The sequence below is a fragment of the Callithrix jacchus genome, chromosome 14 (genome assembly GCF_049354715.1).
Source record: "Callithrix jacchus isolate 240 chromosome 14, calJac240_pri, whole genome shotgun sequence".
Lineage (NCBI taxonomy): Eukaryota > Metazoa > Chordata > Mammalia > Primates > Cebidae > Callithrix > Callithrix jacchus.
This window is the reverse complement of record NC_133515.1, coordinates 89,050,883-89,069,927: the sequence shown is the minus strand read 5'-3', so window position 1 is coordinate 89,069,927 and position 19,045 is coordinate 89,050,883. Positions and strand designations below refer to the sequence as shown.

Below are 19,045 nucleotides of genomic sequence, written 5' to 3'. Positions count from 1 at the left end.
GGTAGGGAGGGGCTGGCAAGAGCCTTGTAGAAGGGAATGAAGGCTGCTACCAGCTGCCTCCATAGACATGCGAATGGTCACATGCACACATCATTCCAAAGTCCTCTCCTGCCTGAAGGCATGTACACTGTGCCTATGGGTCCCCATGGCCCTGTTTTCAAAAGAAGAAAGCAGTTGACACCCAGAATGCCACTTGTATTATTCTTCAGCAGTCTAGGATTTATTTCACTAGTCCTCGAGGATTCATTAAATGATCTGCAAGAGAACCAAATGTCCCCACATAGCAGGTGCTATGCTCTGCTCTCTGACCACTTCTCTTTGAGCTGAGGCAGCCTGCCTGGAGCATGGACCCCAGCATGGCTTAGCTACTCTTAAGATACAAAGTGGAGGAAATAAATATCTAGGTAGACTAGGTAAGGCAGGAAAGAAGGCTGGCACCTTGGGCCTGACACTAGTGGGCACCCTGTGGTTGTGGGTGGGTGAGATGGAGAAGGGCACAGGGGTGGGGTGGGTTGTGGTTGGACACCATGACCAGAGCTCTGGGTGCCAAGCAGATCCCCATGTTGATTCAAGGGCATAAAGACCTGCTCTGAAGCACGTGAACAATGGCAGGAGGCCTGAGCTCCAGGACAGCACTCTCCCAACTGTACCCTCCTGTGCCAGCGACAGAAAACCAGGGAAAGACACCAAGCATCATCACAGCCAAATGATGGGGGCAAGAGATTGGCAGAATTGGGGGTGGTTGACTACCACTTGCTTCTAGAATCAAGGAGGAGCTGACCTAAATTGAGCTGCTCTTCCACGGAGTCAGTATATTGAGGCTGAACCCCACCTGATGGCTGGATGGCTAGTTGCAGTGAAGTCAGAACAGAAACCAGGGTGCTAGAGCCATCGGGGCCGTGTCTGGCTTCCTAACCAAATAAGTGGGCTGGGTCAATAGGAGAGCTGTGCTCTTCCAAAGCTGTCACCCATGAACCAGGACCCAGAGGTGGAACCTCTGAGGTGCCATGGTCCAGGCTGGTAAAGGACCCACCTGTGTGCAGGGCCAGTCCCCTCAATTGCACTGGAGCAGAGGGGGAAAGGAAAGGCATCCCAGACACACAAATCTACACCCAGACTCTGGGGCAGCTTTAGGCCAAAAGCCCACAGAGCAGAAAGGAGAGTGGGCACTTGGGAAATTTGTGCTTAAATTATTGGCCACCTTCTTGTCTTTAAACCTACAGGCTTGACCAGTTCAAGTCGTTTGTGAAGGTCTGTAGCTGGCCATGAGAAGGTGTTAGTCTACCCTGAAAGCCAGCTTTTGACCTCGCTGTGGGAATCATGGCAAATGCCTCACAGGGCCCAGGTGGACAGTGGTGGCCCCTCACCTTCCCCATGTATTCGCACACTCAAAGGCAAGCTGTCCCATGCAGGGGTCTGACCCCAGATGACCACATTTCCACGTGCATCTCCCTAGATTCACTCAGCTGCCGAGCAGCCTCAGTCTCAAAATAGATCCTAACTGCAGGCAAACCTGCCACTCCAGAGTTCTGTCCTGTGGGCCCCCGAGCCAGCATTCCAGCTGTGCAGCTCTGGCTGGGCAGTTCAGATCTTGGGCCTCCAGCCTTTGATGAACTGCATGATCTTCTTGACCTGCAGCTTGGTGAGGTGGAAGTCATCTGCCAGGATGTCCTCACTGAGCTGCACAAAGATGCTACCATCAATGCGCTCTCGGGCAAAGAAGCTCACCACATCCTCTGAGAGCCCGATGAAACGCAGACTGCGAGAGACCTCCTCCAGGGAGAGCGCAGACAGGTCAGCAGGGGGCTGCCAGGAGGAGGCATCCCGGAGTCCAAAGCCTGTGGCTCCATCCCGGGGACTGGCAGGAGGCCCTTCTAGGCGCCCTTGGGTGAGAAAAAGTCGTGCTCCTCCTGCCTCAGGTCCCTGGAGAGCAGCTGGTGACAGTGGGGTGGGGACCTGGCACAGCACCAAATCTTCAGGCTCAAAGGTCTTGGGGGGGCCAAGTGGTGAAAGGTGGGGTCTAGGCCCAGGTGTCCCCACCACTCTGGGCTCCTGAGAGCACAGCAGCTCAGGCTCTGGAGAGCTGCCCTGCCCCAGCTCAAAGGGATCAAAGGGCTCCAGGGCTGGTTCCTGCCATTCAGAAGAGGAGGAAGAGGGGGCACAGGAGGACGGGGGAGCAGCCGAATAGGACTGGCCTGGGGAGGCCGGGCCTGGGGAATATGGAGGGCTGGAGGTAGCCACAGGACCTGAGGTGGTTGTGGGCCCAGAAGAGGAGGCCGCTGAAGGGCCTGAGGGATAGGGAGGCCCAGAAAAAGGGTTGAGAGCTCCAAAGGGAGCGAAGCGCTTCTGGGCATGTGAGGGCTTGAATAGAGGCGGGCAACTGTGGTAGGTCTTGACAGGGCTGTCGACCCCTAGGAGGGAGGCGGCTCGACTGCTCAGAGGCTCTGTGAGGGTCCGGGAGGCCTGGCTGGGCTGTGTGGTTGAGGGTAGGGGTCCAGGGGATGGGCGGCTAGAGGACTCGCCCACCTTGCAGTCCCCCCAGGTGCAAGGGTAGCAATAGAGGGAGTATGTGTCCGGTGATGGGGAGCCACTGCCACTGCGGGAACCTGCCCTGTGGATAGAGATAGACACACATAGGACAGGTGAGGCTGAGCGAGAGGAAACCCAAGAGGGTCACACATGCAACACAGCCAAGCACCACTGTGACCCCAGCAGCACAGGCCTGCACCCTGGCCCTGGCCCAAGACTCTCCAGGATGGCCCTGTTCTTCCTTCTAGCATCCCCCAACCCAGGTCAGAAAACACAAAGGAAAAACGAAACAGAATGGAACTTAATTTTTTTTTTTTTTTTTTTTTTTTGAGATGGAGTCTTACTCTATCACCCAGGCTGGAGTACAGTGGCATGATCTTGGCTCACTGCAACCTCAACCTCCCGGGTTCAAGAGATTCTCCTGCTTCAGCCTCCCGAGTAGCTGGGCTTACAGGCACACACTACCATGCCCGTTTACTATTTGTATTTTAGTAGAAATGGAGTTTCACCATGTTAGCCAGGCTGGTCTTGAACTCCTGACCTCAAGTGATTCACCCGCCTCGACCTCCCAAAGTGCTCGGATTACAGGCGTAAGCCACTGTACCCGGCCTGAACTTAATAAAAATCGCAAAACAGCAAGGAGCTCTCTCTATCCTGCAGCAGAGTCCTCACCTTGAGGGAACCAGGGAAACACTCCCATCCATTCCTCAACATTTAGGAAAGAAGCTGAAGTGGGCAGAATCGGCCACGGGGCCCCAGGCCCCGACACCCAAAAACAGCGGTGTCTCTCCCTCAGCCACTACACAGGGACCTGCACCCTCAGAACCTCCCAGGCCTGAAGACTTCTTCCTCAGCGCTGTCCTCCCCCTCCTCACCCTTCCCTGCCTCAATCTACCTTAGAACTCAGGACCAAGGGAAGGCAGGGACTCACCCATCCTGGAGGCCAGAGGAGTAGTAGGAGAGGCTGGAGCTGGGGGAATGTACGGGCTGCAGCTTGGGGAAGCGAGGAGGAACCGGGGGGCTTCCCGAGAGCCGGCCGCTGCCATTGCCACCCCGGGGAGGCACTGGAGGAGCGTTGAGCAGGCGGCACTCTTCCTTCACCTACAAGCAGAGGGCGGTGACACCACCTCGTCTCCAGGCAGCTGGCACTTCTTATCCTCCCCTTCCCAAGCAGCTGGGCAAGGGGGCCATCTGGGCCTGACACTTACCCCACTTTGCCAATAGGCTATCTGGCACCCCAACTGCTCACCCAGCCAGTCACCCAGCCCACCCTTCCTGGCCTCCCCAGCCTCCCTCATGCACCCACACCCTGTCCCAAAACATGCACAGCCTCCTGTTCCTCGGAAATCCATTATGGATGTAAGAAAAAGCATACAGAGGTGGGTAAAACCTCCCTCCTCAAGGAAAAGGAGAGAAAGCAGAGGACAAAGGCAGACCGAGGGGACAGAGAGAAGGAAGTGTCTGCCACCTGCATCCCTCCCATACAGGTCATGTACCCCAAAGAGGACTCCATGGGATGCTGACAGGTGTCATGGGCAGGAAGAAAATGTTCTGATAAACAGGTTTCCTTAGTGCAGGACTTCTCAGAGCCTTTAATATACCAACGCTCCGTGACTCCAACATGAGGAGGGGAAAGGTCTGGGAATCATTCACAGCATTTCAAAGCTTATGTTGCCAAGGAGCCTTGTTTTCACGGGACATCTTAAAGGACCCCTGCTCTGTGAAACCTTCTGGGTTCAGTGTTTCGAGGCTCCTCCCAAATGAGGCTGGGGACCTACAGGCATCTCTGTCCCACAGCTCCACCGCCACTGCCCTCCCCAGTGCCCCTTACTACAAATGCTCTTGCCTGACATGTCTCTGCCCTTTCCTTCTCCCCTTCCCCACCCCGCCACCTCCTCTGCCACTGACTCCGGGACCGGGGTCTTTGGAAAAACGGGCTTTGGGCCCTGGCTGGGCCCGGGCCTCGGCCCCCAGTGCGCTCACTCACCGCCTCGGATTTGGGAGGGACGGGAGGCGGCGGCGCCTCGGGCTCCCGACGCCGCGGTCCGACGGCCCCGAAGGAGATGAGGTCGGGCCCTGGGGTCGGCCGGGCGAGGCCATCGGGCCCCTGGTGCGCCCACAGCTCCTCGTAGGGGATCTCGGCGGGCGGTGCGGCGGGCTCGGGCGAGGCGGCCCAGTCTGGGCTCACGTACTCCTTGTCGCCGTCCCCTGCGGGCGCGGGCGCTAGCGGGCCGGGGGCGCGGGCGAGCCCGGGAGCGCGCGGCGCGGGCAAACAGAGGCGCGCGCGGCGCGGGCTGGCGCAGTCTTCGGCGAGCTCGGCGGGTGCCTCGCGCACGGCCGTGGAGTACTCGTCGGGGTCGAAGCGCTCGCGGCAGTAGGAGGCGCTGTCGCGTACCAGGCGCTCGACGCGCGGGTCCCCGGCCAGCAGGCCCTGCGGCAGCGCGAAGCGCGGCGTGTCCGTGAGCAGCAGGAAGTGCAGCGGCGCCGGGCCCTCGCGGCGCAGCGCCAGCCCCAGCACCACCGTCTTGGAGATGATGCTCACCAGCTTGTAGCAGTGGCCCTCCCGCACCGGGTGTAGGTCGTAGGGGTTGCGCGGCGGCCGGCTGGGCACCAGCACGTTCACCGGCAGCCGCACGCGCTCGATGATGGCGCGCACCGTGTGCTCGCCCTCCTGCATCTGCAGCTCCAGCGGACTGCGGGTGCTGAAGCGGCCCTGGCACTGGAAGGGCAGGCTCAGGCTCTCGTTGGTGCGGTGGTTCATGCAGATGAGGCAGGGCATCTTGCCTTTGACCGACCTGGCGCCACCACCGCCGCCGCCTCCCGCAGCCCCCGCGCCCCCCGGGCCGCCGCCGCCGCCCACTCCGGCCAGCGCCCCGGCACGGCCCAGCTTGCGCAGGAGGGTGGTGAAGCGCGAGCGCTCCTTGGTGGTCTTGGCGCACAGGATCTCCGCCTGGCCCATGAGAGTGAGCTCGTCGCCCGCATGCAGCGTGAAGTTGTACACCTCGCTGTCCTCGCTGAACTCGCCCGACACCACCTGGGGATCCCAGAAACAGGGCAGGGCCTTAGCCAGGCCCCAGGGAAAGCCTCGCGGCCAGCGCCCAGGGACTGGAAAGGGAAGCAGCCTTCCTCTTCCGTCCTCGGGACTCGGACCAGGTGGAAAGCGTTGGGCTGCAGGCCAGGAAATCCACGTTCATCCTGGAGAGACCACTAGCAGCTGTGCCACCTTAAATGCGTTGCTCCTCCATGCCTTAGCAGCCATATCTGGTAACTCTTACTTCGAAGAACTGATGTAGGATTAAAAAGACTATGTGCTGTGACATATTTTTCTTTTCTTTTCTTCCCCACTGCTTGGATCAGCAAGGTATTTTTAAAGTATTCAGTAAATGGCGACTTTTATTATCATTGTCTTTATCACTTGGACGATCATAATTCTCTACCCATCCGACAATGCTAAGCCAGGACAAATGAATTGATGGATAAAAGGGGGCCGAGCGCAGTGGCTCACACCTGTAATTCCAGCACTTTGGAAGGCCAAGGCAGGTGGATCACCTGAGGTCAGGAGTTTGAGACCAGCCTGGCCAACATGGTGAAACCTGTCTCAGCTAAAGAAAAATACAAAAATTACAAATACAAATGTGAAGAATGTGAAACAGTTTATTTTTAAGTTCGGGGATGCATGTGCAGAACTACAAGTTTGTTACCTAGGTATACATGTGCCATGGTGGACAGCTGCACCTATCAACCTGTCATCTGGGTTTGAAGCTCCACACGCAGTAGCTATTTGTTTTTCCCCATATCCCCCTGCTTTGAGAGCCCCTCATGTTTGTTGTTCCCCTCCCTGTGTCCATGTGTTCTCATATGGGTGAGAACATATGATGTTTGGCTTTCTGTTCCTGTGTTAGTTTTCTGAGGATGATGGCTTCCAGCTTCATACATGTTCCTGAAAAGGACATGATCTCATTCCTTTTTATTGCTACATGATATTTCAAGGTGTGTATGTGCCATCTTTTCTTTATGCAGTCTATTATTGATGGGTATTTGGATTGGTTCCATGTCTTTGCTCTTGTAAATAGTGCTGCAATAAACATATGTGTGCATGTGTCTTTATAGTAAAAAAAAAAAATAGAAATTAGCCAGGCATGGTGGTGGGCGCCTATAATCCCAGCTACTCAGGAGGCTAAGGTAGGAGAATCGCTTGAATCCAGGAGGCAGAGGTTCTGGTGAGCTGAGATTGTGCCACTGCACTCTAGCCTGGGCGACAGAGCAAGACTCTGTCTCAAAAAAAAAAAAAAAAAGAAAAGAAAACGGTTTGTAAACAGAATAGCTCTATCTGTACACAGCAGGGACTGTTTTTAGTTCTTTTGACAGGGAGGGACAGAGTCACTCTGTCATCCAGGCTGGAGTGCAGTGGTGCTCACCGCAACCTCTGCCTCTCAGGTACAAGCGATTCTCTTGCCTCAGCCTCCTGAGTAGCTGTGATTACAGGTGCATGCCACCACGCCTGGCTAAGGTTTTCTATTTTTAGTAGAGATGGGCTTTCACCATGTTAGTCAGGCTGGTCTCAAAGTCCTGACCTTGTAAGCTGCCCACCTTGGCCTCCCAAAATGCTGGGATTACAGGTGTGAACCACCGTGCCCAGCCTGTTTTATGTTCTTTTTTTTTTTTTAAGAGACAGGGTCTTGCTCTGTCATCCGGGCTAGAGGGCAGTGGCACATTCACAGCTCAATACAGCCTCAAACTCCTGGCAGCAGTCCTCCTGCCTCAGCCTCCCAAATAGCTAGGACTACAGATGACCACCATGCCCAGCTAATTTTTTCTAGAGACAGAATCTCTCCACATTGCCCAGGCTGGTCTCAAACTCCTGGCCTCAATCGATCCTCTATCCTCAGCCTCCCAAAGTGTTGGGATTACAGGCATGAACCACTGCTCCAACCCCACTACAGGGACTTATTTGCACTGCATGCCACAACCACCACCTCTACAAGTGGGTGCTGGGGCAGCTAGGGATAGGCTGTCCTGAAAAGTCTCCAAGTCAGGACATGACCCTTCCAGACACCCCCTCCTGCTCCACTTTTCACAGGAAGTCCTTTAGCCCAGGGGTTCCTATTCCCCACTCTTCTGACATGGCTTAATTGTGCTGAAGGCCCCCAAGGGGTCCCCAGAAGCCACTCTCCTTCTTGGATCCTGAGGGCAAACTTCCAACCAGGGCAACCTTCCAACCAGGGTCAGGGCTGCCCCTGAAGCAAGGAGTAAGAGTGGGGACCCCAGACCTGGTGAGGGAATGACTGACCTTGACACTGAAGGTGATAGCTTCCATCACGAAGATGCGGTCGGGGAAGACGCTGGCCACCTCCTCCACGCTGCTGAAGTACCTCACCGGCTCCCGCACATCCCGGGCCTGCTCCAGGAGCTTGAACTTCCCTTCATAGGGGGTGATGAAAGTTGCTGGAGTGGGCCTGCCTGCTGGGAATCTCACCTGCATCCCAGGAGCCTTCATGGTCCCCGGCTACCACAATCTCAGCCAGCCCCTTGGGAACTCAGGAGGGCCAAAGGGCAGGTTTCCACTGGCATGGGCTGAAGGGGGCTGGTCATCTGGCTCCAACCTCAACGAGGTGAGCACAGATCCCTAGCAACTACAGCTCAGCCCTCACCCAATAGAGAGCCTGTGGGTGTGCAGTGAGGCTAACGGCTGCCTGCCCAGAGAAACTTGACTGCAAATAGCCCCAAACATGTGGACCCAGAGCTGTCCTCTGATAAACTATCAGTGTGGCACTGGGATGCTGGCTCCTCACTCAGTCCCAGCCTGACCTCTGACTTGCCATCAGAGTTCCTTTCCCTCTCTGGGCCTCTGGGTCCTCATCTGAAGGGGTGGGGACAGATGATCGTGGGTCCTGCCTGGATCTGGCATCCTTTGCATCCGCCCTGAGCTGCTGATCCACATGGAGATGGCACTGGACAGAGCAGGGCCTGGCCCAGGCCTTGAAGGCCCTGGGAGAGCCACTCTGACCCCAGCTCTGTTCCCACACCCTGCCCTGGTCCAATATCCAATCTTACTGTCCCACAGGCTCTGACCTGAACCCAGCAAAGCCACCTCCCTGAGAGGAGGCCTTCCCAACCTGCAGTTTGGGGCTGTGTGCTTTGCCAAGCTCAGCACATGCCCCTAGAAGACACAGACTTTAAGGAAGTGACGCCAGTCTGTGAAGCTGACATCCCTGCATAAGCTATCTCACCTCACTGGCCATACACCTTTTATATGCACACTCACATGAGCACAGAGACAAGCTCTGAATGCCTGGCATCAGATGGCTGGCCTCCCCTCAGGCTTTTTATAGCAGGAAGAGTCGTGAATAGGTGAGGGAACAACAGGTCTAGAGAAGACAAGGTGACTCTTTAGCCTCTGGGTGTTTTTGTTTTTTTAGACAGGGTCTAGCTCTGTCACCCAGGCTGGAATACAGTGGCATGATCACGACTCACTGCAGCTTCGATCTTCTGGGCTCAAGGGATCCTCCTGCCTCAGCCTCTCAAGTAGCTGGTACCACAGGCATGTGCTACCATGCCCAGCTAATTTTTTATTTTTATTAGAGATGAGATCTCATTATGTTGTCCAGGCTGGTCTCGAACTCCTGGGCTCAAGCGATCCTCCTGCTGTGGCCTCCCAAAGTGCTGGGATTACAGGTGTGAGCCACTGTACTGGGCCTTCTTTAGGTTCTGAAGGCCCCTCGGTAGTTACTTCTGTCACAATTCATTCATTTAATTATTGTACAGACACTGAAGGAGCACTCACTATATGTCAGCCACAATGGTAGGCCACACAGAGGGTATAAATCTGTGTTAAATACAGTCTGCCCTTGAAGAAATCCAGATAGAGTGAGTGAGACAATGAGTACCCAGTGATGACAGGATGTGATAAGTGCTACAATAGACTTGTGACAAAAGTCAGAAGACCGCTGGGTAGGGGAAACCTGTCTGGTGGAATCTCAGAGGATCACTGAGCTGCACCTTAAGAATGAAAGGGAATTCATCGGCTGGGAACAGTGGCTCACACCTGTAATCCCAGCATTTTGGGAGGCTGAGGCAGGTGGATCACAAGGTCAGGCATTCAAGACCAGCCTGGCCAACACAGTGAAACCCCATCTCTACTAAAAATACAAAAAATTAGCCAGGCATAGTAGCACACACCCATAGTCCCAGCTACTCGGGAGACTGAGGCAGGAGATTCACTTGAACCCGGGAGGTGGAGGTTGTGGTAAGCCGAGATCGTGTCACTACAGTCCAGCCTGGGCAAAAGAGTGAGATTCCGTCTAAAAAAAAAAAAAAAGAAAAGAAAAAAAAGGGAATTCACAGAATGGGCATTCTGAGCCCCTGTCCCTGCCCCTGTGGAAGAAACAACGTGAACAAAGACAAAGAGACACAAAAGCAGACCACCTGCCCCAAATGGTGAGTGCCTGCAGGGAAGGACTTAGGGAGAGGGAGGACACAAGGGGATGCAGACAGCAACTGGGATTTGAAAGGCTCTGACTGCCTTGCTAAAGTGGTAAGACTTCATTATGTACAAAATGAGACCCACTGGAGTGCTCTGAGCAAAGAAATACCAAGATCCAGGTTGAGCTCTATTAAAATAACCAGGAGACCAGTCAGGTAAATGAACCAGTAAGGGGTTCTGGAGAAGAGCTAGGGAACAGCAGAAACAGACCAAGAGCTACTAGGAAGGGACACCCAGCAGGCTTGGGTGACTGAATGAGGGGAAGGTGGGGAAGGAAGGAACTCAGGATGATGTACTCAGGCCACCAACCTGGTCAGAAATAGAGATGGCGGCTGGCCGTGGTGGCTCATGCTTGTAATCCCAGTACTTAGGGAGGCCGAAGTGGGTGGATCACTTGAGGTCAGCAGTTCGAGACCAGCCTAGCCGATATGGTAAATCCCCAACTCTACTAAAAATACAAAAACTATCCAGATGTGGTGGCACACACTTGTAGTCCCAGCTACTTGGGAGGCTGAGGCGGGAGAATCACTTGAACCTGGGAGACGGAGGTTGCAGTGAGCCGAGATCACACCACTACACTCCAACCTGGGCAACAGAGAAAGACTCTGTCTAAAAAAAAAAAAAAAAGGAGATAGCAGAGCTGTTAACCAAAACTGGGAACCCAGAAGGAACATGTTGTGGGGCCAAGGCAGATCCTGGAGAGGCCAAGGAAGGGACCTTCAGGTGGTACTCCAGGGTGGGTGCCACCAGTGTGTGTGCAGAACTTGGGGACATCTGGTCACCAGCCCACAGGTGGCAGTCTTGGCTGTGAGGCAGGTGAGATGACTCAGGGAAGAGGAACAGCAGAGGGGATGTTCATCCCAGAAAAATGCCCACACTGTGCTCCTAGCATGAACACACACACAATAGTGCATGCAGTGCGGGGCTTCCCGGAGACCCCCAAACCCAGCGAGAGACCCAGATGATGCAGGGTAAGAGGAGTAGAGGGCAGAGCCTGAAGCATTATCACAGAGCACGGAAAGAAATGAGGGCCCAGAACAAGGGGAAATGGCCAGGAGAACGCTGGCGGGGGAGCCCCCAGGCCTGCCCTCACTGCCCTGGGACCCTCCTGGGAAGAGGCCTCTGAAGTGCCACAGCCCTAGAAGGCAACAGGGAAAAACCGGGGAGGTGGGCAGGCAAGGAGCAGGGGTCTAGGACTTGAGAAGCAGGAACTGCAGGCACTGAGTAGCTCCCCTCCCTCCCCCTGCCTCCTCCCTGAAGTCCACACACAACCCTCCACCCCTGCCCCTGCCCCAACCACAAGTAGCCAGGCAGGGAGCAATGCCCACTGCCCCCTGTGGGGAGATCTGGAGCCAAGTCAGGGCTGGAGCTGGGGGAGGATGTGTCAGGGAAGATCGATGTAACCATGGCATCCAGCACCATCCCCCTCCGCGGCAGCCTGAAGCCCAGCACCGGTCATTACTGTGGGAGGAAGGAAGGGAGCTCTCCAGGGAGTGATACTCTGGACCCTGGAAGCCTTTTCCTCCCCGCCAGCCAGGAGCAGCTTCCTCTCCTGCCTCCTCCTATGTGGGACCTGAGGTACCTCACGGCTCTAGGGACCTGCCCCATCCTGGCCTGCCCCTCCTCCTTGTCCTTGCCGTCAGAGCACACTGCTGCCTCGCTCCTCCCTTCTAGCCCCAAGCACCTAAGGGCTGCGGCAGGGGCCTGCTGACCGCTCTTCTCCACGCCTGCTCCACAGCACATACTCAGTAAAGAACGTGGGTGAAAGCTCAGGCTTCGGAGTGCGACAGATCTGGCTGAATCCCACCCTGCCACCAGCTATGTGACCTTGGGCAAATTATTTAATGTCTCTGGGCTTCGGTTTTCCCATCTGTAAAATGGAAACATCCTAGTTGGCCCACAGGCGCATCTGCCAAGTGCTGAGGAGGAAACAAGGCCAACACTGGGGCAGTGGCACCGCGCTCCGGGAAGACGCCTGGCCCCTCCCGCGGGGCTGCTGGGGACAACAGGGACCAGGCCAGGTCTCCCGGACTCCTGGAACAGAGCGCTGCTTGGAGACCCGGTCACCCGGCAGTGCGCCCCAACCCCACCCCATGCCAGGCCAGGCGCCGTCCTCCTCCCTCCCCAGCCTTCCCCGCGGCTCTCTCCGTGGTCCGCAGCCGGCCGCCCCCGCCTGCCCAACGCCATTATTAATTCATTAGGAGAAATCAGCGTGGAACCCAGCCGTGCACTCAGCGCGCCTCCTCGTTAACCCGCCGGCCAGCACCCTCCTAAGGGCCTCTGCCTCCCCTCCCCCGTGCGGGCTGACAGCAGCAGCCCCGCGAAAAGATGGGGCTGGGCCCCCCCAAGACCACCACCGTACACAGATAGGCTGGGACGCCAGAGAGATGAGAGAAAGAGCCAGGAGCCCCGGACCCACGGTTCCCTGGGAGACTGTGCCTCAGCTTCCCAGAGTGTTAATGACACAACCAAAATGAAGTGTCCCTAAAGTCACATTTTTTTCAGTGAGGGATTTTCCCATCCTTTCTTTTTATTCTTTTCAATTTTTAATTTTTATTTATTTATTTTAGAAACATGGTCTTGCTCTGTCTCCCAGGCTGGAGTGTAATGGCACCATCATAGCTCACTGCAGCCTCAGACTCCTGGACTAAAGGGATCCCCCATCTGGCTCGGCCTCCCCAGTAGCCAGACTGCAGGCCTGCGCCACCACACGTAGCTAATTTGTTTGTTTTTGTTTGTACAGAACAGTTCTCGCTATATTGCCCAAGCTGGCCTGGAACTCCTGGCCTCAAGGATCCTCCTGCCTCAGCCTCCTAAAGCACTGGGATTACATATACGAGCCACTGCTCAGGCAACCTTTGCTTTTTTTGTAATCCCAAGAAGACCTGAACCAAGCTGTGAAATTTCTATCTTGAGCAGGCTGGCAGTGAGCTTCAAGCCCAAGACAGAACCCCAGGTCAGAAAGACACCTGAGATGAGTTTCCACATCTTTTAAGGGGTTGGGTGGGTACCAACTTCACAGGTTGTAAAAGGCAAAAGCCTCTGTAAAGGGCTCAGTCCTGTTCACCTGCTCAGGGGGACCCAGGGCCAGAGGGGGAAGGGGTACCTGTGAGAAAGCGGCAGGGCCTTCCCGGCTCAAAGGCTTCCCAGCCTTGGTGAGGGGGTTGTTGGGAGCAGCTGGACACAGCAGTTAAAAACACAGAACTGGGCTGGGCGTGGTGGCTCACACCTGTTATCTCAGCACTTTGGGAGGCTGAGGCGAGCGGACCACCACTTGAGGTCAGGAGTTTGAGACCAGTCTGGCCAACATGGTGAAACTCTGTCTCTACTGAAAATACAAAAGTTAGCCAAGCATGGTGGCAGGTGCCTGTAATCCCAGCTACTCAGTAGGCTGAGGCAGGGCAATCGCCTGAGCCTGGGAGGCGGAGGTTGCAGTGAGCCAATATGGTGCTTCTGCACTCCAGCCTGGATAACAGAGCAAGACTCCATCTCAAAATACACACACACACACACAGAGCTGAGCCTGGCGCAGTGGATCACACCTATAGTCCCAGCCCTCTGGGAGGCTGAGGCAGGAGGCTTGACTGAGACCAGGAGTTCAAGGCCATCCTAAGCAACATAAGGAGACTATCTCTAAAAACAAACAAACAAACAAACAAACAAAACCACAGCACTAGGCAACCCACTGAAACTCCTGGAGCCTCTGTTTCCTGGTGAGTTAAATGGAGTTGATAAGACTTTCTCACAAGGTTGCCATGAGGATGAAATGACAAACATGTTCGGCTCAGCGTATGAAATGCAGCTTATGCTTAACACACGGCAGCTGTGGGAGCTGGGGCTCACACAGGGATGTCTCTGGGATGGGGCCACCAGACTCCCATCCCTCCCACACAGGGCACAGCAAGCACACGCTCCTGGTGTGGTGCCTCGGACGCCAGCCGTCAGTCGAGATACCTGGAACCGGCCATGCCTGTCCTTTCCTAACTGTGTGACACTGGGCAAGTCACCTCCCCTCCAAGCCCTCCATTTCATCATCCGTAAAATGAAGGGACTATACTTCCTTTTTTGGCAGTAAAAACAGAATCCTTTCTTCAAACAAAATCTTATTATATGTCAACATCACATATAAAACTAATAAAGACAGTCCATTAGCATAATCTGAGAAAGTCTAAAAATTTTAACATTCACTTATAAAGTCAACCATAGGAAACAATAGGTTTAACACAAAAATTGGGAAAACAGGATTGGCGTGGACAGGTGCAGCCATGTCATAACCTGGGCACTCCTTGGTTTCTGCAGCATTTGGTTGCAGAACTGAAAAGGTCCTGGCAGGACATGTTCTCTTGAAGGGTCTCACAAAACAGGGTTACTGTGGCAGCTGAAGGTACACACAGAAGGCCTCTGATTAGGTTTAAGCTCTGACTCATAGTGATTTAAGAGTGTGGGTATTTTCTTTTTTGAGACAGATTCTTACTCTGTTGCCCAGGCTGGAGTGCAGTGGCACGATCTAGGCTCACTGCAACCTCTGCCTCCTGGGTTCATGTGGTTCTCCTGCCTCAGCCTCCCGAGTAGCTGGGACTACAGGTGTGCACCACCACACCCAGCTAATCTTTGAATTTTTTAGTAGAAACAGGGTTTCACCATATTGGCCAGGCTGGTCTCAAACTCCTGATCTTGTGATCTGCCTGCCTTGGCCTCTCAAAGTGCTGGGATTATAAGCATGAGCTGCTGTGCCCTGCCGAGTGTGGGTATTTTTAATCATTAGTTTCAAATCTACTTTAAAATAAAATGAGGATCCAAAAACCTGTGAGCTACCTCTCTAAAACCCAGGGCTCCACAAAACAGATGAAAACTGCTGGGCCCTGACTCCAACCTAACCCTAATCACCGCCTCGCTACAGCCCCACAGGCTTTATGACAGCTTTCCCTGGCTGGACACACCTGGGTACTGCAGGGGGATGTCGATCTTGGGCCCAATGACGTAGTGGCCTTCCTCCAGGGTATGAGCTGTCACCGTGGTCCACTGGCGGCAGGAGTGGATGAGCAGGATGTCTCGCTCACTGACGCCCTCAGCGTACTCCCCTTGGAGGGGAGAGGAGGACAGAGGAGGAGGGGAAGGAAGACAGGACGTTAGCAGGGCAAAAAGGACAGGGTGACCTCCCCACCAAGACCATTCCCCCCACAGGGACAGCTCCCCATGATCCCTGTCCAGGTCAGCAAAGCTCAAGGGACAGGCGGGCTGCCAGCTGGGGCCTGGGGCTGTGGGTCTGGCTCTGAGCCTCTCAGGCTGTGACTCCCGACAGGGCCCCTCATTCATCAGTGGCTGGAATGCCTGCTGTCCCTAGCTCTGTGCTGGGGCAGGGAGCTCTCCACGGATAAGCCCAGACAGCCTCTGCCGCCAAGAGCCCTTAGATCCCTGAGGAGGTGTGCAGAGATGTGGCAGAACTAGGCAAGTTTGAGGCCCTGCCTGGAGCATGCCTGGGGACTTAGAGGGCAGCAGCAGGCTCTGGCTGGGGGTTGCAGTGTGGGGGCTGAAGGGAGACTTTAATGAGCAGATGATGCTAGAGAAGGGCCCTGTTGGGGCAGCAGAGAGGGCCCAGAGGGGACTGTCTCTTACAGGTCCCAGCTGTGAGAGCTCCCCAAGAACCACAGGTCGCTGGGGTCAGGAGAATGACAGGGCATAGAGCAGCTGATTACTGAGTCTCCCAAGGGCAGCCCTTCCTTTCTACCCACTGCCTTGTTCAGGGGACACTGAAGGAGATGGAGGGAGTCCCCAGAAACCCCAACCCCATCTCAGAGGGGTGAGATGTTGGAGGAGTTGGGAGAGCAGGTTTAAAAGGCAGGAGTGAGAGGCCCAGTCCTGGGGCCTGGGGGAAGCTGCTCTGGGGCAGAGGTGTTGGGAGTTGGCAGAGGTGTTAGGAGGGGTCTGGGCCTGGAGGCTCCAACCCCAGCAACGGTTTCCAGGGGAGCAGGAGGGGCAGCCCAGCTTCCAGGAGGCAGAAGAGGCCGAGTCCTGGCTGCAGCTGGTGGGGAGGGTGGGGGCGGGGAGCACCTCCTTCCTTGCTCCTTCAGGCACAACTTAGGAAATTTCTGCCAATCAAATGGGAAATGGTTTACTATGACGCTGTGGTTTCCATAAAGTGTGTACTTGGGGGGGGGGGGGTGTGGCAGGGTGGGGAACAGTTCAAGGGCTTGGCTCCCACTATGTGTGTGTTGGAGGTGTTGTCTGAGCCTTCCTCTGCACATCCTCACCTCTGGGGGCACAGGAAGCTCTCCTCCAACTCTGCTCCCTGCTTTGAGAGCTGTCCTAGCTCCCAGCCCCATCTTCCACAGCCACACAGGCACACACCAGTAACCAGGGCTCACGACCACCAACAGCTGAACCACAATAGCCCACAGTGACAGATGCTTGTCACCGAAACGACACAACTCAGTCTCAGGCCAAGGGGCCCCTCCCAAATGCACAGGCACGCAGGCACCTACCCTTTAAGGCCATTCAATTTTGACCACATATTCACACTCTTAAGGTGACTCAGCCATAGCCACACACTGTCACACACAACAGATGGGGGTGGGGGGAGTGCCATCGCACCAGTTGTTCATTCACTTACCCATTCATTCATTTATTCAATCCATAATCTTTATTGGGCAAGGATACCCTTGTGGGTCTCAAGGAGCCCACAGCCAGGTGGGAAGACAATAAACTGGCCATTATAAGACAGGGCTGGCGCCAGGTGTTAGCCGAGCCCAAAGGAGGCCCTACCCAGACCGAGGAGCTCAGAAAGGGAAGATGCCAAAAAAGATGTGTGGGAAGTGGCCGGAAGACCCCAGGGCAGCGTCCCCCATTGACAGGAGGACACAGGACCACACTTGGACCACCCAGCCGCGAGCCAGAGAACCAGACGCTGGCCGTCGGGCCGGGGCGCCGATGCTCCCCCTTGAGCCTGCTCCGGGGACAGCTGACGCCCACTGTGCCCACTCCTGGCCTCAGCCGGGAGGGGCTGCCGGCCCCGCAGGGAGGAGAGGAGCCTGCGGCTGCGGGCCCCATTAGCATTCAGGGAAGTGAGTGTGCCAACGCGGGCCAAACCCCTATTCTTCTCACACACAAAACTCCCGGCCTGGCTGCCAGCCCCGGCTCCCGCCCCTCCCCCAACCAAGCAGCCCTCCTCTCCCCCCAGACGGTTCCCTCGATCCATGCAGCCTCCGACCGTCCCCTCTCGGGCCCCCAGGCGTAGTTCCATCAGCAGTGCGGCCGGGGACCCCAGGTTCTATTAAGAAGTGGGACAGGATTAGGGGGAGGATCGGGGGTTGGGGGTCACGCCAGGCGGCAGACCCGGCTCCCGCGGGCCTCTCCCGAAGGTGGCCTGCCCACCCCAGGACCCAAGGCTAATCCCCAAGACGCGAAAGGAGGTGCGAGAAGGGTCCCCAGAGGGGCGGAGCGGGACTGGTGGTGGCGGTAGTGGGAAGACGGAGTCTGGGTCCAGGGATGAGAGAGGACAGAGGTTAGAGGCTGGGGACAAAGGGAGCGAGGGGGCGCGGCTGGTGCCGGGGGCCCAGGGGCAGCGAGGGAAAGGGGGACACCGACGGGGCGGGAGCAGGGGCTGGGCCCCTTCCCGGACTCCAACTGGGCCGGAAAACTCTGACCCTGGCCCTGTCCCCAGAGTCTGTGCCTGTGCCTGTCCGCGGGGCCCAGGAGGAGGACCTGGCGGGTGGGCCCCGCGTCTCCCGAGAGGCGCGCCAGGAACCGCTCGGGGCCAGCGCCCGGGAGCTGGGAGGGCGCAGGAGCCGCACCCTCCTCACGATCCATCCCGCTGGCCGGTGCCTGGAGAGCCCGCAATTTCCCTGCGGACCCCGGTCCCCATCCCCAGCGACCCCGGTACCTGGCCCAAGGCAGGCGAGCGTGGGCAGGCGGCAGCGGCTGACGATGAGGTCGAGCGGGAAGGCGCCCATGCTCCAGCGCAGGCCGGCCAGCCCGGCCGCCAGCTTCTCCATGGCATGGGCGCCCCGGGGCCGCCGTCCCGGGGCCCCGACGGTCAGTCCCGCGCGGCCCAGGCTCCCGTGCCCGCCACCACCTCCGGGGGCCGCCGCGGTGCTCGCCGCCTGGCAGCCCCGCCGGGCCGCGGGCGTCACGTGGCCGGCCTTCCAGCGGGGCGCCGACCCCGGCCCCGCCCCCGGGATCCGCCCCCTCCCGGGCCCCGCCCCCTGCTCTGTCCGCCTGGACCCGGACTCGCCCCTGGACCCTCGCTCCCGGACCCCCACCCCTAGCCCTGTCCGCCAGGCCCCGCCTCCTTCCTTGGACCCCCGCCCCGCGCCCCCTTCTGGGACCCCCGGCCCCCTGACCCACGCTCCGTCAGCCCGCCCCCGCCACGCTCCCCGGGCCCGGGTTCTCCGCCAAGCCTTGCCTCCCCTCCGGCCAGCTCCCCCGCGCCCAGGTGACCGCGGCTGATGGAGGACCCCTGCGAAGGCGCCTGGAGGGACAAGGAAGACCCGAGCTGCATCTGCGGGGTCGGCGCGGGCTCGGCCTCTTCCTCCTGGCTGGGCGTGTCCGAGCCCCGCCGCGCCCCCTCGTGCCGGCCTCCCGGAGGCCGCGCCCACCCGCCCCCGGTCGGGCACCGCCGCCCAAAGCTCAGGTTCTGAATTCCGCTCCTCCAGGAGCTTCATCACCTCCCGCTTCATGGAGCTGGGGCAGGCAGCCTTCTTAACCCGATTTTACTGATGAGCAAACTGAGGCGCAGAGGTCAGGTGGCAGCCAGGACTTCAACCCGGGTTTGACTCCAACCCTACTGCCCAATAGCACCCCGCAACGCCCCAGCATAGAGCACCATCCAGGTTCCCAGCGCCCCCTTAGCCGATGGCCCAGTGTCCCGGCGCTCCAGCAGTTCCGCAGCACGCGGTGTGGATTGGGTCCATTCAGTAGATGAGGAGGCTGAGGTTCCCGCGCATAGCGGGTGCTGCGGCCCCTCTCCGACCCTTACAAGAACCGCCCCCGTACCACCACCATCCCTTCTCTCTTTTCCCTTTCTTTTTTTGAGAC

The 19,045-nt window shown here is 57.2% G+C and overlaps 1 protein-coding gene across 2 annotated transcripts; it reads right to left on the bottom strand.

The window, feature by feature from the left end:
- Positions 1–198: 198 nt before the first annotated feature.
- On the bottom strand, positions 199–18,136 carry GAREM2 (GRB2 associated regulator of MAPK1 subtype 2). Of its 2 annotated transcripts, none has more exons than XM_035272961.3 (6): positions 17,892–18,136; positions 14,953–15,093; positions 7,820–7,950; positions 4,517–5,563; positions 3,461–3,630; positions 199–2,611 (listed from the first exon to the last, which is right to left on the bottom strand). In XM_035272961.3, the coding sequence occupies exons 1-6, from the start codon at positions 18,001–18,003 to the stop codon at positions 1,585–1,587; spliced, it is 2,628 nt and encodes an 875-aa protein (XP_035128852.2). In that variant the 5' UTR covers positions 18,004–18,136; the 3' UTR covers positions 199–1,584. The 2 variants fall into 2 exon arrangements, with proteins under 2 accessions (XP_035128852.2, XP_078205843.1); XM_078349717.1 differs by lacking the exon at positions 17,892–18,136 and adding an exon at positions 16,623–16,643.
- Positions 18,137–19,045: the final 909 nt, after the last annotated feature.

Coding starts and splice junctions, on each gene's coding strand:
- GAREM2 (XM_035272961.3), bottom strand. CDS start 18,003: ATGGAGAAGCTGGCGGCCGGGCTGGCCGGCCTGCGCTGGAGCATGGGC. Junction 15,094..17,891: donor GCTCGCCTGCCTTGGGCCAG/GTACCGGGGTCG, acceptor CTCCCCTCCAAG/GGGAGTACGCTGAGGGCGTC. Junction 3,631..4,516: donor TCCCTCCCAAATCCGAGGCG/GTGAGTGAGCGC, acceptor CTCTGCTTGTAG/GTGAAGGAAGAGTGCCGCCT.